At 40.2% G+C, this 27586-nt stretch overlaps 1 protein-coding gene across 2 annotated transcripts; it reads left to right on the top strand.

Moving 5' to 3' along the window:
* Positions 1 to 7306: 7306 nt before the first annotated feature.
* On the top strand, positions 7307 to 17434 carry LOC311268614 (somatostatin-like receptor.1). 2 transcript variants are annotated; one of them, XM_084372352.1, is made up of 5 exons: positions 7307 to 8695; positions 11120 to 11260; positions 11429 to 11701; positions 12714 to 12860; positions 14707 to 17434. In XM_084372352.1, exons 1-5 carry the CDS (start codon positions 8114 to 8116, stop codon positions 14926 to 14928), a joined length of 1365 nt encoding a protein of 454 aa, XP_084228478.1. In that variant the 5' UTR covers positions 7307 to 8113; the 3' UTR covers positions 14929 to 17434. The 2 variants fall into 2 exon arrangements, with proteins under 2 accessions (XP_084228478.1, XP_084228477.1); XM_084372351.1 differs by having other exon boundaries at positions 11399 to 11701.
* The last annotated feature ends 10152 nt before the right edge of the window (positions 17435 to 27586 follow it).

Below are 27586 nucleotides of genomic sequence, written 5' to 3'. Positions count from 1 at the left end.
CATACAGGCAGACACAAATTCCTGCTTGTATATGTATATATACATACATGTATATTATGAGTTTATAATGCGAGCAGGAGAATATTAAGCTGTTTTCCATCTGTGTTCTGACAATATGTTCATTCTCCTTTCTTTCTCGGGGCAGCCATGTTTCCCTGTTTTCCTTTTACCTCTCTCACATACACACTGCCCAAAAGACAATAATGCCCTTTGACAGGCTGGTAAGGTCAACCCTCGGGCTGTGTGATAGCTTCACTCCAGGGGATTGTTGTGGAGATGGGCATATAATTTCCACCTTTTACCCACCTGACACTCAGATACTAACTAAGGACTGCGCGTGTGTATATTTAAGTGTTTTTGTGTAAGTGTGTGCGGTGGAGGAGGGTTAGATAGTGGGTGGGGGGAAAGGTCCTCCTCTTCCTGTGACTGTTCCCGTCATAGAAGGAAAAATACAGCGAAAAAGAGGTACATGGGAGGACACAGACCAGTGGAAGTCAATGATAAGTGTTGCATGTGTGTGCGCATGTATGTGTGTGTGTGTGTGTGTGTGTGTGTGCAGTGAAAAAGAGTTACAGGTAGAATTAGACTGCTGGTAACACATTTTCAGATGACTGACATTTAGAGATAATGAGAAATGCAGCTTTCATAAAAGCAAAAAGCAAAGCAGAATACCATGTGCTGCCCTTTCTGTGTTGTGACATAAAAACTGAATACATTACATTTCATCATCTTGTATAGATAAACTCAGTTCTTAAAGGAAACTCCACCAATTTAAGACATAAAAATGTGTTGATCTTGGGGAGTACTACTGCATATGCGAAAAAAGAGGTATGAAGCCTTTTGTGGCTACAGAGGAAGCTGCATGTAATCCTAATAATTGCCTCCAGTGATGTCACTCAGTGCATTGCAGGTTATGTAGTCAGCAGGTTTGGAAAAGTAGTCCACTGGTCTAACATTGCACTCCTATAACACTGTTGGACTCATTATGGGGGGTTTAAAAACAAATGATCAAATTCATACAGCAGAACCGAGATATAGCCTCTTTTATTCCACACAATTTTCTTCCTTTTCAAAACCTGCTGACTACATTACCCACAGTGCAACTTATCCGCTGAGTGACATCACAGAGGCAATTTGTCAGAATAGTACTCCCCAAGACCTGTAAACACACTTTAATGCATAAAATTGGCGGAGTTACCCTTTAATGATTGACAGTCATTTGCATCAAATGACTGAACAAGCATAGACTGATAGACTGAAAAAAACCCATTCTACATGAATACATTGGTACGGAAGCCCTAAAGGGCCATGCATTTATACATTTCCTCCGTTTTCCCGTGATAACGAGTTAACTTCATTTGTTTTCTTGAGATCTCGACATATTATCTCGAAATAACAACTGCCATTGTCCCGAGATAGATAACGGGATAATTTTCTCGAGATCTCGAGATAATGAAACTTTGTTTTCCAGAGATAACAATATAATTAATCCGAGATCTCGAGATAATGACTGTGATATGATAGGCCTGAGATTATGGAGACGCCCGGGACCTCGTAGCTGGTCAGCTATGTAGTTAACGACAACATCAGGCTCACTTAGATTGCACCGCTGATATAGCTGAAGCCTTGCTAACCGTCTTTTTAGATTGTGCACACTAATGTGTATATTATCTGTAATAGCAAGGCATAATGCTATTTCAGCCTGTGTCAGGCCTTGATTGAGAAGATATGTGACGCGTGATCTATATGCTCCTGCTCCTCTGAGATTGCTACAATGATGTTTCCTGCAATGATTTAATATACTACACTATCGTTTTGTTTTCTCAAGATCTCAAATTAATTATATCGTTATCTCGGGAAAACAAAGTTTCGTTATCTCGAGATCTCGAGAAAATTATCCCGTTATCTCAGGAAAACAGCAGTTGTTATTTCGAGATAATAACTCGAGATCTCGAGAAAACAAATGAAATTAACTCGTTATCACGGGAAAACTGAGGAAATAAAATGTATGAATGCATTGCCCTAAAGGGCTTCCTTACATTGGTAATAATTATTGATATATTCAATAACCTATCACTTAAAACATATTTAACATATTTTACTAGATAATATATGTATATATAATTTTTTGTTTTATAATATATGAAAAATGACAAATGGTGTCAATATATATCGAGAACATATCATTTTGCATATTCAATAATACACTGTAAGGACATTATTACAGAAATGATATATTCAAATACATGTGACTAATTTTAAAGATTAGCTAGTGTCAACTGTTCACAGTATTGTAATATGAAATTTCGGTTAAAGAAAAACTCAGAATGTTGATGAATTATATACATATATATATATATATATATGATATATATATATATATTGAAAATATACTTCCATTGTATAAGGCTGCTTTTAAAGATATAGATTTTGTTTATGACTTTGTGGAAAGAGTTAGTGTTACACTTTTTCCCTGTGAATTGTTTCATGTGACATAATGTACCTTTTTGTGAACTTTTATTACCTTGCAAAAAGTACAAATGTTCTCGATATAAATTAGACCTGTTTCTGCATGTCTTTGCTTAGAAAGTGATCTTTCCTGGGCTGATAGCGTGCTTGCATCGGTAATCTTATTTCGTATTGGTGAGCTATCATTCAAAGCAATTTGAATTCATGCCAGCAGGAGCTCCCACACCCTTAAAAGAGCTTTAAATTCATCCTGGGAGGGATGAAGAAAGCAGCAGCATCCTCTGTGGGCTCATCTTACAGCTCACCAGCAACGACTCAAGCTCTCTCAGGAAGAAGCCGTGAAAGGACAATTAATGCAAAAAAGGTCATTCCTATCTTTTCAATAATGAGGAACAAACACAAACAACTAACCACTTTGAGAAGGTGAGACTCACAGTCATAATGGATAGAAAGGACGTTATTTGCAAAATCAATTATTTTTTTTCTTGTTTAACTATCATTGTGATTTTTATGTTGTCATTTACATTTAACAAGGACACAGGGTATACAAAATAACTGTTTGTTTTTTTAGCTTTTGGCTGTGATAACATTCTCAAAGGGCTTCACAGGCCATCATTACACAGGAAACACAGCCAGTCCTCCTCTCTATTCTAAAGGTGGACAGTTTCAGAACATGCCGGCGGGAGTCTTATGATGCTACAGAGCAAATTTCCACTTGACCTTGCTTTCAACACACCATAATAGTCATGTCAAGAATGAGATGGATAGCATGCTTAAAGTGAGGTCCAAACACTTGCTGCTGGATTGAATTTGCTTTCACTACAAGCAGAATGACTGTGAGAATGTCATCAGGCCACTGACCTTGCAGCTTTGTAAAGCAGACTAAATCCAACCAGCAGTCCAAAACCACATTTTCTGGAAATAAGCTCTGGGGCAAATTTCCTTGGGATCTGCAACACTAACAGCTGGGACTGTTTATTTTTTTTCTTCCTCAAATATATTTTAAATCAGTACAGTGCTCCCAGCTGCTCCTTGTTGCTCAGCCCTGCTGGTATTCAACCAATTTCCAGATTACCATTCATTCACTATAGGTAACTCATTAAGGACTGCTCATTATACTCTAACACCTATCATAATCCTAGTCTCTCTTAGGTAAGGGTCTAGTGCGACTAAAGTGTCGGAATACATGAAACCAGAGAGCTCTGGTAATCCAGTTGTTTAATATGCATAACAGGCAACTACAATGTTCTGGTTTGAGTACAAACTATGTTACATGTAATCATATGTGTTGTGTTATTTATAAAAACACTAAGATTCACTCTAAGGTTCACTGCTGATGATGTGCTTTTAATACAACAGCTAAATCCTTAAACGAAAAATAATTTGCAAAACTCTGTAGTACATATCCTACAATATATTCATGTCTGGATGTTATCTCTGTGTAAGACTTGCATGTGTTCAAATACACACTGCAGGTATACGTGTTGCTTTGACAACTACACTGATCAATCCCAGGTGAGCAGGGGTCACACTTAGAATGTACACGAAGATGTGCAGGTGAAAAGGTCAGTATGAACAGCAAACGAGGAGTGAATTGATTGAAATGTGAAATGTATATCAACTCTATACTTAGAAATGTCTGACCTGAGCAGTTTTGTACAGAAGCAGCCTTTGTGGCTTGGAAATGGGAGCAGCTACAGGGGGACATCAAGTTATAGTCAAATTTATTCAGGCTGTGTGTGATTGTCCTGGATCAGCTGTGGTTTACCTCTGATGTTCACCCGTTCGCCTGTCATACATTAATTAAAGGTACACTGTAGAGTTTGTGTCCACTAGTAGCGCTAATGAGCAGTGCTGTGTGCAGTGTGGCAGCATATCATAAAAATAGAAAATGGAAAAAAAGTTGAATGCAAAGTTTGCAAACAACAGTTTGTATATCACAGCTTGACTACAAACATGGCATATCACCTAAAAACGGTAAGCTGACTTGTCTCGGCTTTCAAGGCTTCGGTCGACCAAGGATTTCTTTGGTTGATTACAGCCCTAGTACGGGGGGCAAAACAAAAGGAAATTCCACAAAACACGACATTTTAGAAAACCAAATTTTGAAAACACAGTGACATTTCACAATACACAACATTTTTGGAAAACACAACAACATTTTACAAAACTCAAGAACATTTTTAAAAAACACAACATTCTGGAAAGCACAACGTTGCTGTGTTTTAACCCTGTGTTTGACAAGCTCGTACCCTTATCACTGAATGTACACACAACTTTTTGTTCGTTTACAAGAAAACTCTAAAGAGCACCTTTAAGGGTGCAAGCAGTCAGAGGTTTCAGTTAGCATTTAGACATTTAGCATGTAGCCTGCCACAACAATAACACTAAATGCTGATTTGAATCCTAACTGCTAACAACAAAGTCGACTTTGACCAACAGCCACAGACAAAAAAGTTCCTAAAATAAGAGGCTTTCTGTCAGTTGGTCCTGGAAAGTATAGATAGACCTGAACACACGCACACGCACACAACAAGCAAACACACAAACCTGAAGCGCTGCCTTATTCCCATCTGACAAAAAATATGGATTTTTTTCCCTCGACTGAGGCATGTTGTTTGATGTCTGCACTGAAAATACTCAGGGGACTTCACTCCCCCCTCCCACTTGGATAAACACATACTGTATGTGCATGCTTGTAATTTACCAAAGCCACCAACAAGGTTTGATTGTTCACATATAAACACATAAATAACAAGTTTTTTTCCCCTACTGATTGATTTTTCTCATTCTTCCGCTGGTCTACTTACATCCACTTGTTGCATCTACCTACATAAGGTGTGTGAACACTTGCTCTCCTTAACAAACCTTGAACACAGTCTTACAGTAAGGCAGACGTGAACTGGAGCTCTTGACTCTTCATTGAAGCATCCACTCTTCTGAAAAGCTCTCCATCTCTTCTTCTGCCAAAGACATACATCCAGGTGAGTGAGGCTCTTCGGCGATGCTTGTTGTAAAATGAATGGAGATCATTGGATTCCAGCACCAGACCCATCTTCCATCTATCCAACAAAGCCCCACACCTTAGGGGGGTTCGCACAATGCTAGGCTTTGTACGGTGTATGTATGGTGAATATTTTTGCATGTTTAATTCAGTGTCTGACATTATTTTAATGTCTCTGTTTTATATGGTAATGTTAGATGATTTAATCTGTGTACGTGGAGATATTTCAAATAAACTCTACAGATCAGGCTGTACAATACCTCTCACACTGATTTTGCATTTGGACCTGGAACAAACTCACACCTCAGTGACAGAGACACATTAGTCTGTTTGAAGTGTTCTTTATTCATTCTTTCAGTGTCTGAAAGAGAAGATAAAGCTTTTGGTCTAAACTACAGCCACTGCTGCAGAAGCAATGATTCAGACATACAGTACTTGTGGGAATATATTAGACTACAAAGTTCACATTCTTGATTGCTAAAAATTAATAAATCATATATACTGTCAAATACCTCAACATAAATAAGATACTCCATTAATGTTACTTAAGCTAAGGTATTTAGATATATTATATATTAATTAATTAATCTTTCATTCTTTAATCGTGAACCTTTGAGCAAAGTGGAACATAGTACTGAGCAGAAGACTCAATATAATGTTTTATTTTACTTGAAGGTGCACACCAAGAGTAAGTAATGATTATGTGATTAACAATTAAGGAGTCTACTCCGTAACTCTTCTCTATTACGTTTCACTTTACTTGAGGGTGAACAAAAAATTAACTTATGATTAAATAATTACTAATTAACAAGTCTACTAAGGCTTATGGTTCACTTTACTTGGAGGTGCACAAAAAGAGTAACTAATGATTACGTAATTAGTAATTTATGAGTCACCTTGGTAACTACTAAGTATTATCTTTCACTGAGGGTCCACTTGGTAACTATTCGATCTTGATTCACTTCACTTGAAGGTGAATGAAAAGTAACTAATGATTAAGTAATTAGTAAATAAGGAGTCTACTTGGTAACTTCTCAGTAGGCTCCTGTTTCACGTTACTTGAAGGTGCACAAAAAGAGTAACTTATGAAGTAATTAGTAATTAACAGGTCTCCCTGGTGACTACTCTGTATTGTTTGACTTTACTTGAAGGTGCACAAAAAGAGTAACTAATGAATAAAATTAGCAATTAACGAGTGTACTTGGTATCTGCTCTATATTATGTTTCACTTTAGTACACAAAGCGTAAGTAATGAATCAGTAATGAGTAATTAATGAGTCCTCACTAGTTAGTGCCACTCAGTGGCTGATTCATAGTTGTTCATCAGGAACAACTGATGAAAAAAGTGGTCAGAATGTGGATTTACAGATATTAATAAAGTGATCATTACCTACTGGTGAATTAATATCGCATCTCCAAGTCTGTTCTCTCTGCCTTATTCATCATTATCTGCTATATAGTCCTTGAATCACAGTTATTGAGGGATTAATCATTAACGATTCATTAATTATCACTCATCACATTTTGGGTAGCTTATTGTAAAGTGATACCAATAAATAAATAATAAATCATTCGTTACATTCCACCACTGATGCTGAAGCAGACAGAGACACACACTGCTCCGCTTCTCTGACAATGACACTCTGACTGGGGGCAGCTCGAAATGTGACTCTTTTTTTCTTTCTCTTTCATTGAACTCACACATGATCAGAGAGCCATTCATTTCCTCTCTCTCTCTCTCTCTCTCTCTCTCTCTCTCTTAACAAATCGTGTCAAAGAAAAAGCAGAGCTGTGTGGGAAGAAAGTTGCGGGGGGGAAGGAGAAGCGCGGAGCTGTTGCCGACACATTCTGCTCATCACCACGGGCAGCGGGCGGTCGGGAGCTCGGATCGGACTCAAGCTATCCGTCGGTATTGGAAGATCACCGGACTAAATTGGAAATTAGGAGGTTTGTTTGGGGGACTCTACTTGTTTCAATTTGGTCCGACAGAGACATTTTCTCTGCCTTATTTCTTGTGTTTTCCTCTCCACGTTCTTGTCTTGATCCGTGAATTAATCATTAATGTGGCATGTGCGTGATTTAAAAATGTAGCTCTGCGGTGGGATCAAGTCATTGAATATAGCATTAAGATACCACCAGCGCAGGCATAATCTGAATATTCAGTTCCACAGGCATTATTTTATTTTAAAGCTTGTGTTCTGCCGTGCGTAAAAGCCGTGGCACTGTTCCCGGCTATACTCGCGCTTGACGCACGGCACAGCGGGTGAATCCTGTCTTTTCTGAGTCGGACAGAGCGAGACAACCATAATCAGTGTTATCAAAAACGTCGGAGTGGCGATAACGACTATTATACTGTGCTGTTTCATTAACAGCAGCGGCTTCTCGTGCGTAATTAGAGACACGACTTCATGTAGCGCGCTCTGTGTTCTCCTGTCTCTGTGGCCAGAGCGCACACTGGCATGCTATGAATCACTCTCTCCCGCTTTGGCGCGTACAAACTTGCACGTACATCTGAGAAAAAATACTGGACTGTAGCTCAAAGCACTTTCTCGTCGTTTTTTTTTTTTTTTTGATGCCTTGAAGTGTGGTGGACGAAACACATCTACATCTGGACTCCGTGGCACCATACAGCTTCCCACAATGGATCCCCTGGACCAGACCCGCTGGCTATCCCTCTCATCCGACCTCAACTCATCCTTTGAAGCCACTCCCTCACCCTTCATCCTCTCCTACCCCTGCCTCTTCAACCTGTCCTGCAACATGTCCACTCAAAGCGTCCCCTTTCAGGGCAGCAGCACTCTGATGACAGCAGTCATCTCCCTCACGGTCTTCATGGTGGGTCTGACCGGCAACACTCTGGCCATCTACGTGGTGCTGCGCTATGCCAAAATGAAGACAGTCACCAACATCTACATCCTGAACCTGGCTGTGGCCGATGAGCTCTACATCATTGGGCTCCCCTTCCTCACCACACAGAACGTGCTCTCCTATTGGCCGTTTGGCTCCTTCCTGTGCCGCGTGGTCATGACGGCAGACTCGATGAATCAGTTCACGTCTATTTTCTGCCTGACGGTCATGTCCATCGATCGGTACCTGGCTGTGGTTCATCCAATCCGCAGCACCAAGTGGAGGCATCCCCGCGTGGCCAAGGTGGTGAGCGCAGCCGTGTGGGCCGTGTCCTTTGTGGTGGTCCTGCCTGTGGTCATCTTCTCTGACGTTCAGGTATAAACCTCAGTCCTGGTCCACACTCTTTAAGTGCTAATTAGCTACAATTAATAGCTGCCTCTGATTAAAAACAACAACAACAACAAAACACAAACAAACACCAGGCACTTAGTTGACATTAAAGGTGCAATATGTAAGAATTGGCCACCTGTCAAATTCATCTTTAAAACAAATCACCAGAGTAACCGCTAACTGCTACTGCCGTTAGCTATTTAGCTCAATTAGCCGTGCAGCTAGCAGCCCCTACTCGAAGTTTGGAGCACAGGGGAAGTGTTGGTGTTTACACCGCTGGTACAGGGTCTTTGCACCAGGATGGACCAAGGCTAGCACGACTGCCAAACCCAACTTAAGTAGATAACACTGCAGCGCAATACAAAGACGTAATGACAAAACTGTTACTTCTGCACATTCTGATGATAATTTAAAATTTTTACATATTGCACTTTTAATAAATACATTATTTTAATAGTCACAGATTGATGGTTCTATAATATGTCTTAGTTTACTAAAGAACGAAAGTAACTTCTCAAGAGTACCTTTGCCAAAAAAGGCAACATCTTTCTTGCCTGGAGTTGGACTAGAATACCACTCTCTTTTTCACGGTAAATATGGAGCTACCACCAGCAGACATTTAGCTTAGCTTGGCGTAAAGACTGGAAAGAGTTTTAAAAAAACACATCTAAAGCTCACTCATAATTACGTTGCTTGTTTTATCTGTAAAAAAGTGACGTTCTCCATTTTAAAAGGGGCTATGTACTATGTACTATTTCATGGCTGGGACCGGTGACTTCACGGCAACTGGTCCTGTTTGCTTTAGATTTAGAGCTGGTAGGCGCTGGTAGGGAGTCTTTGTGCTAAGCTAAGCTAACCTAACCGTTTCCTGGCTGTAGCTTCATATTCACCATACAGAGTCACACACAAGAGTGTCTGTTAAATATGTCACGTGTAACATTTCTGCATTGAAATGTCTAAAAATGTCTAGACCCTTATTATATATTTCGTTGAGTTGTGTTCTTACCTTATCCCAGATGTTTCCAACAATGTTTGAACCCAGACAAATCCGTGATTGCATTCAAGATGAGAGACACCTGTCGCTATAACTTCTAGGTAAATGCCAGATGATGCTTCAGAGAGTGAGGAAGGAAGTAGGCAAAGGTGACTTTGATACATCAACCCATCTGTCATGCCAGATAGTTTTCATCGGTGATGGTGGCTGTTAAACAATGAAAACAGCATGATCCAACGCTACGTCACAACATCATCAAACTTTCTTTTTTTGTTTACGTTGTTTTGACTGAGAGACCCCGAGTGGCAGAGATTACATACTCTGCATTTATAATAACTGTATTTCCCAAAATGACGATAAACAATACATTTATCCTTTCAGCACTGTTTTCTGTTCATGTCACTACACTTAAACAAATCCACAGAGGCTGAGTGACTGAGTTTTTAAAACATTTCCTTGTTAGTGCATTCAAAGACACTGACATTTGTGTTTCATGGAGACACCTGCCAAATAGCAAACTAATGCAAGAGACAACCTGGCGGCCAACTTTAAATGACACTACCTGATGAAGCACATAGAATGTGTCTGTTTATTGAAAGCTGCTCTAAGCTGCTGTAAACAATATTTTTATATTACCAATTCAATAAATTATGACAATGTGAAATGTGTGCAATAGTTCCTCAGCTCTACTGAACATTTTAGTGTCCTTTAGCTCATTGTTTTACAGCTTGGCATGCTACTGTCCGCTCTCTGCAGCCTGCTGACAACTGTTACAGTGAAGAAGCTGTAACAGAAGATGCGCCCACCAAGTCCTCTTTACCAACAGGTCCAGTACCAAATGGCAAACTGTCTGTGGTTAATGACTCTCTGGTGAACACAATGGTGCAGCTGAAGGCCAATATATTTCCTCCAGGAGCTGCTGGAAAGCAAAAACAGAGCTGAGCCAGAAAAACAACCCCAACACACTGAAGTTTAGATCACATGCAGGAGTTATTATATGGAAAGTGTTGCAGGAATTTCTTCAACAACAAGAAAACACAAAAGCTTAAAGAAGAAAAGGGAGGAGAAGAATGTGACTAGTGACAAAGCCGCTGTGATACATGTTGGTGACGTACGGCTGAAGGCCATTGGTTTGATAATAACAGGACAAAAAGGCCTTGTTGGTAGCATGCAAGCTTAACACGGTTATGTCCTGAAATGTCTTCCACACTGCAAAAATATGCTTCTGTAAAACTCACAGAAGCAGATAATGTCATTTGCATTCCTCCAAACATCCCCTCCTGCATAATTTAAAGCTTTGTACTTGCTATGGGCCTTAAAGTCTTGTTCACCTCCTATATTTTGGCGGATAATGACCAAATTCTTAATTTGCTTTAATATTTAAATGTTTCTCAGGTTATTTAATTTCCCTTCAGGACACATTTAACTCCTGCAACATGATCTGGCCAGAGCCACAGAATGTGTGGTCGACAGCCTTCATCCTCTACACTGCCACAGTTGGCTTCTTTGGACCGCTGCTCATCATTTGCCTCTGCTACCTACTTATCGTTATCAAGGTGTGTATACTGTATGTGCGTGTATGAGGCTGATTGAAAAGGCTCACGTATAAATTCATACTGTAATCTGCATCGACATAATGATCATCCCACTCATCAACATCCTCCCCTTCTTTTTCATCGCGCCACATTCTCAAGATGAAAACATCTTTGGTGTTCTCCCTGCAGGTGAAGTCCTCGGGGGCGCGGGCGGGCTTCACCAAGCGTCGGCGTTCGGAGCGTAAGGTGACGCGGATGGTGGTGGTGATCGTGGTGGTGTTTGTGCTCTGCTGGCTGCCGTTCTTCATCATCAACATGGTCAATCTGGTGGTCATCATCCCGGAGTCCAGCGCCACTGCCGGCATCTACTTCTTCGCCGTCATCCTGTCCTACGCCAACTCCTGCGCCAACCCGGTGCTCTACGGCTTCCTGTCGGACAACTTGAAACAGAGCTTCAGAAAAGTAGGATGAACATCCCCTGGGTATAAAACTGTGTAAAGCTTAAAGAAAAGTTCAACATCTTATTTGGTTTCTGAGATGAGAAGATCTATACCGTCCTAATGACTTTCTGTTCATTATGAAGCCACAGCCTGCAATTACAGTTTAGCGTAGCTTATCTTAACAACTAAAAGCAGGGGGAGATAAATAGCCTAATCTGTCCAGAAGAAAAAAAAAAAGGAAACGCATGCCGATTAGCACATTTATTCTCACTTCTCACACAGCTTATGGGGAATTATTATGTGCTCATTATGCGCTGTGAGCAGTGACTATGCTAATCCTGCAACCTGCAATCGTCTGTAACACTCTATTGCGTCTTGAACTGTATTGGAACAAGGGTACACTATTTAAATTAGATCTCCACGTCAGACTCACATGTTCGTACTTCCTCTGTCAGCCAGGTCCCAGTTAGGAGCAGCTGATTGCATTTGACTCACGGTGAAGTGAAAAAAGTAGATTTCATTCTGGCATTTCATGAGAGGTGGTGAGTAAAGATCCAAAAAACAAAACAAAACAAAAAATCGGATTAGATGCATTCAAGTTAAAAGGAAGTTTGGTTTTGGGTTAGTTTACTTTATTATCACCCAGACAAGAACACAGTATTAGACTCATTTTTCACCTCTCTGCTTGTGTTTCTTTTAATAATAGCTAGATGTGCGGTCAGTGTTAGACAGTTTATTAGTGTGCCAAATAGAGATGTATGCTTCTGTACATTAAAGGTGAATAAGAACGTATTATGAATGGAACCAAAGCTGTGAACGAGAGAGAATTAAAGGAATAGTATATCAGTCACAGGGTCTATCAAATGCATATTGATTCTTGCCTCTCTTGTTGTCCAGCCTGGTTGTCAAATGCTCTTATCTGATTATGTGCTTACGGTCAATGGACATTCAACTCGATGGCTGCTGTTGGCCCTGGAGATTTCTGATGTACTGTAGTTACAAAGCCTCTACAGATTGTTGCTGTGGCCCTGCAGGTGCTGTGTGTGAGGAGTATGAGGTGCAAGGCCAGCGGTGTAGATGACGGCGACCCTAGCGCTCCACGGACTGAGAAAACCACAGCACACGACTGCGTCCTGCTCTCACCTCGTAACCAGGTTTACCACGACCCCCAGAGCAGCCAGGTAGTCTGTGTGTGTGTGTGTTTGTCTGTGTAGGCAACAGATTATTTTGGGGGGGAAATGGGAGTTTAATTGACGAGCCAGAGAGATGTGATAATAAAAATAATCTATATTTAATGCAGCACGGACTCGAATAATTGTGTTTTAAGGACAGTGGAGGAATGTCATACACTCACATACAGACACACACACACACACACAGAGGCACTGCAGCTCTCTGCATCAGCAGTGAGTCTGATGCATCAGTTTCCACAGTTCCCCTCATTAGGACACTTCCGATTCAATCAACAGGCAGGTGTACGTATGTGCGCGTGTGTGAGAGAGAGCAGCTAATTGAAGAAGGATGGTAAATTAATGCAGCTGTAGAGGCAATGATTACAGAAGATTCTGAAGGCGCGAGTGTGTGTGTGTGTCTGTGTGTGTGTGTGTGTGTGTATGTGTGTGTGTTGGGCAGACATGAAAGGAAATAGCTTTGACTCATGGGGCCTCTTAAGTGTCCAATTAGATAACTGGTACAAGAGCAGTGAGGTGCCTTAGTCTGACAGAGTGGCTCTGATGAACCTCTGCCAGAGCTCCTTCAACTGTATCAAGGTTAACAAAAGTGCGGCTTCCTCCATAAGTCACAGAGTAAAAAAAATTCATTATTCTCAGAGGAGAACTTCAAGTCATATCTGTTTGTCACTTAATGTGACCAGACATGCAATGAGAAATACATTAGTAGTACTAACCCATGTGTCTGTTTGCCTGTTCACATGTCTGTTCACAAATCATCTAAGTTTGGTCTCTGGCACGATTTCTCTAAAACGGCAGATTGTGATAATAATTGTTTAACTATTCACCGCAACCCCATTCTCTGTTTGAGAAAGAGCCTGTTGTAGGTGAGTGGGACTTTTGCCTCTTGCGCGTGAGGCCGGTTTAAATCCAAATGCAGTAATGGCGGACTCCGTCACTAACAATAAACGCTTCTAATATAGAAAAGTAATTAGCAAATGTAAATTAACAGAAAAGGTACTGCACATAAAAAGCTAACCATAAATACTATCATGAATGGGGTTTTATTCTAATTTTTCAAGGTCCCATTTTGTAGAAAGGGAGATTTTCAGATATTTTTAGGTTATTTTGCACGATTAGGTGCTATTAAAGCCATTTGCTATTAAGTGCTCAATCAAACTGTGCCTTCAAACGAGCTGTCAGGACGTCTGTAAGGTTGTGATGTCACAACAATACCGTCACCGCTCTTAGCCACACCCCAGCACGGCTGTGGTAGCAAAAACACTGGCAGGGCTGATCACAGTGGGCGGTTCCGGCTCAGACCCGTGAGAGTTGACCAGTCAGAGCAGACTGGGCTTTTTAGGAGGGGTGCTATAAAGAGACAGGAGCTTTTTTAGTGGAATCCCAAATTAATTGTATCAACCGTGCTCTATACTTATTTTTTAATGAAAAAAATATAGCACTCAGGTAGTGACTACACATTTAGTTTGCTCCTGAATACTGAAAGGTTGTGATAATGACTTAGCACAGACATGAATCCAAATCAGTACATTTTTGTTGGGAGAAGGACAGGGGGGTAATGAGGAAAAATGCACTAAAGGCCGCGCCAAGTTCAAGGTAATTAATACATAAGTAGCTTATAATATGCTTGTTATTATTCAGCTCAGTAGCAAATATTTTCAGGCTTGTTACGGGTCGGCAGTCTGCTCTAAACATAAAGTCGACTCATCCAGGTAACCCCGAGGTAAAGGTCTATCCACCCTTGCTCCTCTTTTTTAATCATCCCAATGTTTTCGCTGCCTTCTCTCTTTCTTTATGTCCCTTCGTGACTCTGCCTCTCTTCTTCCTCTCTCTAAAGATCTCTCCTCAGACTCCGGTCTTACCAACCTCTCACACAGCAGACCTGCACCGCTCCAGCCCTACATTTTCCACTTGCCCAGGAATGGGACCCACCACTGTCACAGTAACCTCCACAGCAGCCTCAATGGTAACTTCCATGGTAGCCACAGCTCAACTTCCCTCCAACACTGCGCTGACTAGGCCCTCCTCCTCTGCATCCATAGCTCCTCAGGAACAGTAGCCAATTGAGGATGAACATCAGGCTGATTTAGGAGGTGAAAAGAGAAGCTGAGCAGGAAAAACAGGATATGAGACTACAGAGACGGATGTTGGAGAGATGGATCAGCTCATCAAAACGGCAAAAGTGATGTTTTTCTGCAGAAACAATGTAAAAATCCATCTATTAGACTTTTCTTTGACACACACACGAACATTCATGCATTGTATCCATGCTTCATATCAGTGGAAGAGCCTCATGAATATTGTTCATGTCCCGATGTGTATCTACAACTGAAATGTATGAATCATCCACCTCTTTACCATTTTTCTATCCGACGTGCCATCTGACATAAGTGCCTCTCCAGCCGCTCTCTGCAATCATCACGGCTCCTTATGGTCACAGACACATATACACCTTCCTTCTCTCATTTCCTGTTCATCTGTTACACCACGTGCAAGAATGTATTTACTTTTCAGAACCAAAAAAATCCATTCGGGACACAAATAAAGCCAGTGGAGAAGATTTCCTGCGGGTACCCAATATCAGAAGTGCGAATCAGGCATTACTGGGTTCTTTTTTGCAACCACACTGTGATCTAGGCTGAAAAAATAAGGGTATTTTCAGATAAAAATCTTGCCTACTACAGCTTTAATCAAACAGCTCAACTGCAGTGTGCACTAATTCAGCATCAATCTCTTCTGTATTATTGTATAAATGCATTTTTCCGTGTCAAGCTGCCACACACTATCTTCTTTACCTAATAACAATGGGTAAATTGTGATGAATGAAGATGATATCCGTACAGCTTTGTGTGCAAAGTCTGCGGTGATACTTTTTGTATATTGTTTGTATTTTCAGAAAATGGCTTGCTCGCTGCTCGTCAGCTTCTCAGTCACAGGAAATGCGACTTGCCTGCTCAGTGTCTTTCTGCGAACATGTAGCCAGCATTGAACAACAAACCTCTGACCTCTTTGTGTAACTGCCTCTTGATTTGTGCGTTTGTGCAATTGCTTGTCATGTACACGTGTGTGTGTGTGTGTGTGTGTGTGTGCATGTACATTTGTGGATAATGTATGTACATGTTTTCTCTCTGCAGAAGCTGTCATGCTGGTAAATCCGAGGTTTCTTGTTGCTGTAATGTTATTGTGTGACCATGCTTTGTTCAGCGCCTTGTGTACTGTACAGTAAACACCATTTCTAATGAGACTGGCCGCACAGCACCTCAGCCTCCATCAGCTTTGTCTTTTGAAATGCTTTTATTGCAAATGTGTCCGCTTTTATTATGAGAGGTCCTGTGTTGTTTTATGATTGATTGATTGATTGATTGATTGATTGATTGATTGATTGATTGATTGATTGATTGATTGTTTCTGATTGGCTGACAGGTGCCCTCTGACGCATTGCACCAATTACATCAACCATCACAGGTAACCATAGCAGCAATGTCTCTGCTTGTGCAACGCCTGTTTAACTGGTGAAACAGATGTAATCATGAATACATTTGACTGTAAAAAAAACTTTAAAGGATAAGTCCACCAATTGTACACTTAAAGTGTGTTTACAGGTCTGAGGGAGGGCTCCTGCATATGTGAAAAAAGTCGCGTAAAGCCTTTTGTGGCTCCAGAGGAAGCTGCATGTAATCTGATAGATTGTCTCTAGGAGTGCAATGATAGACCAGTGGACTGCTTTTTAAAACCTAGTGCCTACATTACCCAGTAGGTAATTACAGTAGTACTCCCCAAGACCTGTAGACACACTTCAATGTGTACAATTGGTGGAGTTGACCTTTAATAAATGACAGTTTGGACAAAGCTTCTCTTTTTGCTGTTAGTAGAGTAAGTGGCCATTGTACAAGCATAAAATATGCTCATGTATTATTTTTGTTAGGAAGTCTACAGTATTGCTCTGTTATTGCTTCTGTAACAGTTTCTGTTTTCAGTCACTGTGTTCGAGGTAATTTAATGAAAGTGGATCAGAATCAAATAACTCTCACTTTAAGGAGTTTATAGTAGTAGCACATATTTGGGCGAGAATATCAGTGAATAGTTAGGCTTTTTCAGCCACTATTCATCCGTGTAAAGAGAAACAAGAAGCTGATCAGGTGAATATTTTGAGTGGAGGCAATGACAGGAAAACTAATGGAAACTGTCCCTGCAAGGAAAAAAAAAAATCAAGGCTGTTTATAATGAAGGCTTTTACATGCAAATACAGCGTCAGTGTTGTATATTTTTCTCCAGAATATTTATTGTTGTTCAGATGCTTCAGTGCTGTGGGGTTATTTGGAATAAACTGGTTCAATCCAAAACCAGACATTTCTGCCTGCTGCCTGCACACAAACACACACTAACATCCGAGCTCTGTCACTGTCAAACTATGGAAATTATAGAAGCAGAAGCAGTCTGCACTTTTCATCATGCTGTGAGACAGACAGCATCAGCTAGAGGCTCATACTAACCACCACAGCTGGTAAAGATGGAGCTGCTTTTAATTACTTTATATACTGCTGGTTATTTTACCTTTAATAAAACCTAGGAAGTTATTAGTTGATTGATAAGTAAAACCTACAGTATTTCCCTTTATAATGTATGAAGTAGAATAAAATGGAAAATTCTCAAGTAAAGAACCTCAAAATCGTACTTCAATACAGAGTAAATGTACTTAATTGTTGTATATATGTATATGTAGATGATGGTATGACTCCATGTCTTTAATTCGCATGTCAACAAGCCATGTCTCACTATATGAAATGATTTATATGAATAGCAACCAGTCAAATTACACATAATGGGTACAGTTAGAGGCACAAACACTCCAGACTAAATTAAACCAGAAACAAACACATCTCCAGCTGTGCTCAAAGGTCCTGAAACTGAATGTCCTCATTAAGTTTCACTGATAGGATCCTACATGAACACCATGTTTCTGCCATATTTGGAACAGTTATTTTAGTTATTTTAATTAAGAGATTTTACTGTTCATTTTTTAAAATGATGTTTGTTTTTTGTTATACACATCAGTTCAATCTGATAGAAAACAAAAACACATGACTTTTTGTGTTAGAATAAATAATACTTATGTACTTTTACTTTAATTTGAAGGTTGACAGTTTTAATGCGTTAAATGCTCAATCTGTAATTTCTGCCACTGGTGGTCACTCTGTCAAAACAAAACAAAAACCATTTGCAGAGTATTGTGTGGGGATGGCTCAGCAGAGCCAGCCAGCACTTGAGGAGAGAGGCAGACGCAGAGACAGACCTTCAGGAGGAATAAACACCCAGAGTCAGAGGAGATTCTGCTCAGATCCAAAGCCATTTACAGACGGGAGGAGAGCTAGAGATGACTTCTGTGGAAAGAAGTGGATTTATTTTTGTTCTCGTTAAACAATTTGACTGCAGGAGCGATCTGCAGAGCTGACCTCCATTGCCAGGTGTTAATGTACCGTAATGTTGACTGCTGACTGGAAATGAACGTAATGATACAGAGAGGAGAGGGGAACAGAAGAGAGAGAACTGGAGTCTCTGGTGAGTGCTGAGTTTAGTGAGAGGTTGACCTGAATTTAAACAAACAGACACTAGTTCACAGCTGATGAACAGTAAAGTAATCTGGCTGTTAATGCGAATAAACAAATGATGTTGCAGTCAAAGTATTGAGAAGTAAATTATTCCACTATGATGTTTGTCTAATTTGACCTCAACTGACCAAACTGTTTCAGTACTGAGATGAAATATTCTGAATTTGAGCTTCACTTAGAAGCATTCTTAAAATTTCAGCAACTTGAAGTGGTCACAGCATTGACACGGGAAGGGGTCAAAGTCTTTTATCGTTGGTTATATTTGACCCAAAGGCCGTCTTTGACCATCAGATGTGATCAGATCCAGGGTGAAATAGTAAGTGAAACCTGAGTTAAGAACATTTTTATCACATTTATACGTTTTTTATATAATTGGATTATAGGTGCAGATGGAGCGATACCTTTAATAGACCAATGTGTCAGTATATGTTGCAGAATCATCTCTAGTTTATTAATCTACGATTTCCTTCAGAGAAGGAAAGGATCTGCAGAAATCAGCCACTCGTACTGTGTCATTTTCTGAGTCGGTGTGTGTTTCTTCTTTCCCGGAAAGATCTTTGAAGTGAGCCCGTCTTTGTAACGACCACAGACTGGATGTCAGTTTGAGTCTCCTTCATTACTCTTGTAGCCTCTCACACACCACCGCAGGCAGATGTACACACAGTTAATAGCATAATGTCATAAATTATACACTGTTGCATGAAATAATTTATATCATCTAGTCCTCCAAGACTGACATCACAGATGTGCACGTGTGCGTGCATTTGTGTACTTTTGATTTTTTATTTGTGTATACTTCATTTTCTCAAGCACACAGCTGTGTGAGGACTGAGAAAAGGGGAAGATGAGCAGCATGCAAACAATCTTGTTTAATAAACCTTTCTTAAACCTGCAGTTTATGTTGTGCAACACTGAGCAGATGAGGGAAATGTCTCCTAGGTAGGATTTGTTCCTTTGCCAAAAGGGTTTGCATCTTGGCTTATACCAGTAATTTAACTTTAAGACTAAGACGAGGAGCTGTATCTCTCAAGTGTCAATGTAATGTCTTTAAGCGTAAGTCTGATTAAGGCAACCATAAAGAAGTTGTGGATTTTTATGATTGGTTCATTTGCTCCCTGGTAAAATGTGTTTTGTAAGATGAATATAACTCTTTAAGTGCTTGTCCCTGCAAAGATGCTGCTTTTATTCACTACAAAGCCGCTGGCTCTGAATATCGCTGTCTGCTCTCATCACACAACGTTCCAGAACATTTCAGGGAGAGACTGTGTCTGTGAAGGGTTTCTAGAAAAAAATGTTTCAAAGTGCTTTGTGTTTATTTCAGTGTGCTTTGTGTGAAAGAGTCATAGGTAATGTTAATCATTAAAATGAAGTAGTGAGCATTGTAAAATTTGCTTTTAAACATTTCTATTCGAGAAAATAATGTAATTTACCATCTGAACCGTCATTTTGATATTTGGTCTAAACAAAATCTTTATGACCAGCTTTAGTTTTGACTTGACGCCATATCCCATGGCTATGATCGCTCAAATTTGTAAAATGAATAAATAGATAAATAAATGAATAAATAAATAGATAAATAAATAAATGAGAAAAGTAATTGTGTATTTGAGAGTGACAGCAAGCTTAAATAGTGAGTTGCCAACCTCCTGCTGCTAACTATCAACACAATTAACACTTGAGACGCGTTGTTTTAGAGGCTATTCTTAACAACATCAACTACATGCTTGATTCCCGCCTACACAAACCCAGAGCAAACCACCTGTAATCACATTTACATGTGAATAAGTATTTTAAATACTAATTGATGAATCTTGCTCATCACATCAACTGTAACCTTTCAGCTCTAGTACTGTAAGACATTATGCGGCAAGTGAGAGCTGTAACTCACTCTAACACATCATCTCGCCCAGTCATCAATCCAATGCCGTCGTTTCTATGAGACTATGATTGAGGTAAAAAACATGTCAGTCGAGTGGCCATCAAGGCTCGTTATGTGCTCCTCTGTAAAATGCTTCCTCCGCGGATGAAGACTTGATGTTAATCACCTGGGGTTTGACTGTCACTCAGTGTATCTGTGAACAGACTCGCTGACTGACTGTTAGCTCCACCGCGTGACACATGATAAAGATAATCACAATGACAACAGCTGAAGCCCCCATTAACATGATCCTATAGAGGAGGAAATGAAGGCAGCTGGAGGGGAGAATTAGTAGATTATATAGAAAGCAGGAAATGTATCAGTCTTGATCATCTGGCATTACTTGTACTTATATTCATACCACTGAGGGCGCTAAAGTCAGACATTTTTAATCCCTACAGGCTTTCATTACCAACTCCCTCACACATGTCTTAAGTAGTTTAAAAATAGTTTCCCATTTTCTGTCACGCTTACAATTGTGCAATTTAAAGCCAACAGAGAGTACACACTGTTTCTATTAACAGTAGTATCAACAACATACAGGCGATATATAATATTTGACAGATCACAAGTTTATTTTTAATCTAAAAACACGTCGCATCAATGTTGAGACTGAAGTTAATGCTTGACGCTAGCAAACAATAACAAACAATCTCGCCACGATGTCCCTTTAAAGGAGGATTCCTGGTAGTTTTAAACCTGGGCCCTGTATGTACAGTACATGTTTTGGTGTCTGAGGTCTGTGTCTACATAGTGTTTATTTCAGGCAGAAAAGTGCTGGCAGTGCACCCAGGAGCGCTGGGAAGAAGTGCTTTTGTGTTGTTGCTTTTGATTGATAGCTGTTAAAACTATGGTAACAGAGGGCTGACCACACAGGTAGTAACAGGCTTACAATGTGTAGGACAGCACTCACAGGCAACATTCAGTGTACAGACAGTCTGCTCCTGAAAATGGCTTTCCGTCTCTGTCTCTGACAGTTTCTGTCAGATAGAGTTACGTCCACTAAAAGTGCTTGTTTTTGCTACTCGCAGGCTGAGGTTGGTGAGTATGAGTCATTAAGGGTCTGTGTCCAAGATGGATACAACCCTCTTTGCATTTCTGTGATTGCTCAAATTTGTAAAATAAATAGATAAATACAATTAAAACAATGCAGAGGAAAAGTAATTGTGTATTTGAGAGTGACAGCAAGCGTAAACAGTGAGTTGCGTTATTTGTGTTCCTTCCATGCTGCAATACAGTTAAAAAAAAAACAAGTCTAATTAAAACCTCCCGCTGCTAATTAGCATCACAATTAACACACGAGACATGTTGTTTCGGAGGCACTTCTCATGTTGCCAACATCAATTACATGCTAGATCCCCACCCACACAAACCCAGAGCAAACCACCTGTAATCACATTTACGTGTGAATCAGTATTTTAAGTACTAATTAATGAATCATACTCATCACATCAACTGTAACCTTTCAGCTTAAATAAGACATGTTGTGTTAACTGGGGGCTGTCACTCTCTCTAACACCCTGTTCCATCATTTCACCCGGCCATCAGTCCAATTCCCTTGTTTCTCTTTAAGACCATGATTGATGTTTTGTTTTGGAAATCGATTCATTAGATCGTCTCAGCAGGCTCGTCTGCCTGGCTGCAGCATCGGCCTTTAGGGCAAGTGTCAAAGTTATGTCCACTAAAAGTGCTTGTTTTTGCTACAGGCTGAGATTGTTATTCTAAATGTTGGACTACAAGTGTTTTGTGTTATCTCCACAAGAAACGATTCCCGCAGAGATAAATAATAACTGTTTTTAAACCAGAAGCACAAGTCTCGCTCTGACATCTTAGAAAGAGGTGAGTTGTTCCAAGAAGGCGATGGTGGAAATGTGAGTCAGGGAGTTGGAGAGAGAAGTTTGATGTTTACCTCGGCGGAACTGCCAGCAAAGATTTATTTCCAAAACCACGGCTGACTATTCAACTGATTTTGGCAACTGTAAGACCTGTAACTGTGACAACATACCCTGCAAAAATCGGGGAGAAATGACGAAATAAACACAAACTGAGCAAGTCAATATCAGGCAGGAATGATGCTCCACTCCTGAAATGCCCCCGGCGGGATATGAAGCTGCGTGCAGGACTGTTAGTAACAAAAACAAGCACTTTTAATGACGTAACTTTGACCTAAAGGATTACAGCGCAGCCATTGCAGCCGTGTTGCGACCGTCAGCTGAGGCGATCTACTGGACCGATTCCAAACGTTTGGTAAGTATGAATCATTTACACACCAATTATGTAAATATAAGGCCAGGGTTTAAAATACTGGAATTGCACTTTAATAGCTAATCCTGAGCTAGTGTATAGCTATATATATATAGCTATATATCTCAAATATCCATGTTTCTGAGCACTGTTAGGACTTAGGACAGCTACTAAATGGGCCGTGATATTGTTTGATGTTGTTTCCAATGTCGAGAATGATTTCCATCTCAACTTTGAAGCCAACATGGTCAAAAAGTCGTTAAGGTGCTCAGAAAAATAGAAATTTGAACATCTACAACTCTGGCCAAACGCCAACTACTCATAAAGATTGTGTAACACAACTGAAAGCTTCAAAATAGCTTCTTAACGGACCTGGTGGTGAGATTGATTTGCCTATGAATAGCTAAACAGTCGCTCAAAAGGCAGAAATCCTTGACGTGTGTAGTTACTCCAAAATCAAGCGCTTTTAGTTTTGCAGAAGTTAAAAAGCAAGTGGGAAAAAGTCCATGGAGACCTTTAAACACACATGCTGTGAACACACATATGGCATCACACAAAAAACTGAATGTGGAACAGTTCATGTTTAGTAAAAATGTGTCCACGCTCACCTGGCCGAGACCTGACAAAAGTGTAGTTTGAAAATCGATTTTCTCCTGCGTATGATCAAAGTAAAAATAGCTCAATACAAAGCTTTTCTTTTTTTTGCTCAACCGGCAAAGTCGCAGCAAAAGGAGCACTAGATGAGTCGTTGTGTGAGCTCGGTTCCCTTGACCTTTAGCTCCGTGTTTTTTGTTTTTATAACAAACAAGCTTGGACAAGCACACAAACATGCAGGCACGAGCACACTATAAAATGCGGGAAAGGCTGGACACGCATTGAACAGCTCCTCTCCACGTGCGACACAGATACTTTTATAACTGCGATTGTGCTGCTGGAGGCCGCGTGATGACTTGTGGTGACAGACAGAGAGAAAGATAGTGAAACATGTGTGAGACGCTGGGTTACACGACAGGCTGGGACAATTAACCGATGCAGTGACTTTTTGTCACGTGGATTGGAGCATTAGCAGTGGGAAAACACTGCAAACACACACACACAAGAAAATAAACAAAGGCCGGCTGGTGCAAGCTCACATAGGAGTATGTACCTCTCCATTTACTCCTGTTGTTTTCATGTTGTTTTATGTTGCTTTATCATCCTCCTTTCTCTGCTTTATCCTCCCAATTCAAAGCTTTGTCAATTTTCCAACCCACACTGAGCAGCTTTTTGTGCTATTTGCTGTCCTTTCACCATTTCCTGCTATCCACATCTCCACCCTGATTTCTCATTCATACAGGGCAGCTCTCTCTGTCACTGAAAGAGTCATCATGATAAAGTGAAGAGATACTGTGTGAAGAGAAGGTCAGAGGAGGGCAGAACAAAGTGTGCAGCTGACAGAGAGGAGACAAAAGTTGGAAATATGCTCCCATTATCCCCTGGGCCCCATTCTCCTCTGCTTTATGCAGTGCAAGAGACAGTAAACACCCTTATTTATATGCATCTGTTATCGATGACGAGTCCACTTCCCTGCCAATCAATAACGAGCCAATCACTTGTCCCCTGGCAAGCCAATCAGTTCAATTTTGAATCTGATCGGCTGCATGAGATGTATCGTTTCATCACAGCCATCAGCAGCCTCAGAGATAATGGCTGGTTAGAAGGGGTAAAATGAACAATCAGTGAAGCACCACCTGGATCACTCGGCCAAATGACAGACTATCAGACTACCAGAAACACATGGCAGACAGCACTAGCAGCAGTGGTGTAAAAGTATTTTGATCCTTTAAAGAGGTCATATTATGCTTTTTGGGTTTTTGCCTTTTTTGTGCATATTAAAGGTCTGCAAAGTGAAAAAGCCTAAAGTCCACGCCAAAGGGAGTTACACTCCCACAGAAAACACTGCTCCTGCACTGCCTGAAAAGCCTGGTTTGGAGTCGAGCCTTTACTTTAAGTGACAGGCATTATATAAATATATATTTTTATATATTTATTATAAAATGTATACACTCCAGTCAGTCAGCAGACATAAAGTTGCTACTGCTGTAGCGGTGTTATTTTAGATCACACTACCTTGCGCCCTACTCCACCTCTGAATGGCTACATCCTGCCTGTTACGTAATGCGCATGTGCAACTCTCACCAAAGACTGAAGAGGTGAGATGTCTCACTCTGTAGCTAAAACGGAGCGTTCAAGACACAGTGTGAAAAGGGATGCTGCAGCAATGCGCCATGTGAGAAAAATAATGTGTTTTTTTAAATTTAAAGTTTGTCAACCTATTCTACTAGGACCCCCAAATACTAGTGTGAACCTGAAAATTAGCATAATATGACCTCTTTAAGTAAAGTTAGTATAGAGTAAAGTAAAAGTACCAATGATACCAAACTGTGGAAATACTCCTAGTAAAAGTCAAAAAGAAATTTAGGCCTAGTACTGCCGTCACGTTCCTGGCTTGCTAGCATGTTAACCAATAGCTTGCCAGGTACAGTAGTTCCCCAACTAGCCCTGCAAGTAGTCCTTACGTCAGCTTTTACTACCACCTGTTTTGTTAGGATGCACAGATAAAATTTGCTGTGCCACTTTCTGGTGCAACCAGACCCTTAAACATGGAAAAAAACCCAAAAAAAACAAAACACATTCATTTGGATGCTGTAAAATAGGTTAAGAGCTTTGACATTAAACAACCAGAAGTAGTGACACCCAATCCTTTACGCAGAGACTTCATGTCAACTCTAATCACAGTGACAGTTAGTTATTTTGGCATTTGCACTCTTATACTATTAGAGCAATCTTTGCTGTCTAGACGAGAGTGGACCTGAATGTGATTTAGCATGTTTGCGTGTGACTGTGTGTGTGTGTGTGTGTGTGTGTGACTGTGTGTGGGTGTGAGTGTGAGTGTGTGTGTGTGTGTTCAGGCAAAATCATGTCTTTGTTTGTTTAAAAGCTGAAGACCCCCCGGCCAGATTATGAGACTTTGGGGCCGGACAGCGAGGTCTGCTGCGGAAACAAAAAGAGGAGCAGGGGTGTTGAAATATGAAAGGCCACGCTGTCGGCGGTCTGCATTCATCGCGGCACCAGCGTCTCTCTCTTTCTCTCCCCCCGCCTCCTCTCAACACTCTTGGCTGGTCCTTTCTCATCTCTTCACAGCTCTTCTCAGCAATTTTTACTCAGCATCAAGCCGGTGCTCCTTTGCTCCTCTTTCTCGGCCTCCTTGTCTGCAAAACCAGGGTACCAATGAAACAGTTCATTTACAATAATGATGATAATAAGTTTAATTAGTTCAGCATACTGATAATAAAGCTGCCAATAACAATAGCCATTGTGTAAATGAAAAAGAAACAGATTATGCTCATTTCTCAAAGGTGCACTATGTAGTTCTGGGGAAGCAATTTAAGTCAGAAGAGAAACTCACTTTGTTTTCATGACTGAATAAACTTAATAAACAAACTGACCCTAAAGGACAACACAATTTCATACTGTTTGACTTTGTTTATATATACCCTGTCACCTCTCTAGCTTCAAACAGTGTTCTGGGACCTTATTTTCCTCTGAGAACAGCTTGTTTATTTAGTTATGTTTGTATTATAACTTCATTGATATTGTAAATATAAAAATTCTAAGTTTAAATTTCTTCTCCAACACTACATACGGTAGTGTCCCTTTAAGCTTTTTCAGGGCAGCAACAATGTTGTGTCTTGTGAAATGAGGTTTGTTTTCTGAAAATAAAAACAGACTTTTTAAAAATGGGTAAATATGTTACAAAAAAGAACTCTTACTAATACTTTTAATTACACATGACAGCTCATCAGAGCTTTGCCAATGAAAACAGCTGAGAGTGGAGCTTATTTAACGATCTAAGACTTAAAGGCTCCGCAGAGCTGAAGAACACTGCAAGGATGATAATTCTCAATATAAGAAACACCTTTTACATAAGACATAGTCATTCAATCCATTATTGACCCATTTTCTTTCCAAACATATGGTTATAATAACATATGGTCAGCGTTGCTGACTATGTTTTCCATCCTTCTAATTTATTGATTTTGTTTTTTCCATACAGTATGGATATTACATTTGCAGTTTTATGTAACAATAACAAAATATAATGTATTGATGAATGGGAAAAATATGAATATGAAATGAATATGTAGAGAAATATTTTGTTTTTATTTAAATATTAAAACTGTGTTTTCATGTTTGCTGCTTCAAGAAATTTTTCTTCAGGCAATACCATGCTATAGTGTGGACGTGCTTAGATCCATAATGACGACCATACTCAGTGTTTTACTTTAGTATCTACTGACACTGACAGGAAATGGACACAAGAACATCTAATGGAAGACAGGGACATGATCTTGAAGTCAGGGTCACTCCCCCTGACATACTTCATGATTGATATATCATCAGGGATCGCCAAGCTCCCAAGAAGTGTGGTGAACTTCACGTGTGTGTGTAATGTTACAGCAGCAGGGATTACAACACTGAGTCCATGACTGTCCTCCCATCTCATGACCAGCAGCAGCCTGTGTGAGCGCTGCTCTGCACTGCTCAGGTCTCTGTCTCCCCCTGCAGGTGTGTTTACACAAGAGTTGACACTCCTTTATCTAAACATGTACACAACGGCTGCATCCAGAGCAGGTCATAAGAGTGACATGTAGTCATGTGACATGTTCTGTAATGAAGGTACAAGGGCTGCACTGTATGTATACCTAATATTCAAAGAGAGAAATACATTTAGAAATTTTTTTTTTAAAGGGGCAATATGTAAGGAGATGTTTCAGTTGAAAACATTCAAAAAGCAACAGAATGTGAATAAATAGCAGTTTTGACATAATGATGTTTGAGGATTATGTTGCAGAGATATCTAAGTTAGCATGCTAACCAGCTAGCCCAGGCCCATCCCGGTCGAA

Source organism: Pagrus pagrus (assembly GCF_965226575.1).
Source record: "Pagrus pagrus genome assembly, chromosome: 2".
NCBI lineage: Eukaryota > Metazoa > Chordata > Actinopteri > Spariformes > Sparidae > Pagrus > Pagrus pagrus.
The sequence above is the reverse complement of the archived record's forward strand: the minus strand, read 5'-3'. Positions and strand labels throughout refer to the sequence as shown.

Coding starts and splice junctions, on each gene's coding strand:
- LOC311268614 (XM_084372351.1), top strand. CDS start 8,114: ATGGATCCCCTGGACCAGACCCGCTGGCTATCCCTCTCATCCGACCTC. Junction 11,261..11,398: donor ACCTACTTATCGTTATCAAG/GTGTGTATACTG, acceptor CACATTCTCAAG/ATGAAAACATCTTTGGTGTT. Junction 11,702..12,713: donor TGAAACAGAGCTTCAGAAAA/GTAGGATGAACA, acceptor GTGGCCCTGCAG/GTGCTGTGTGTGAGGAGTAT.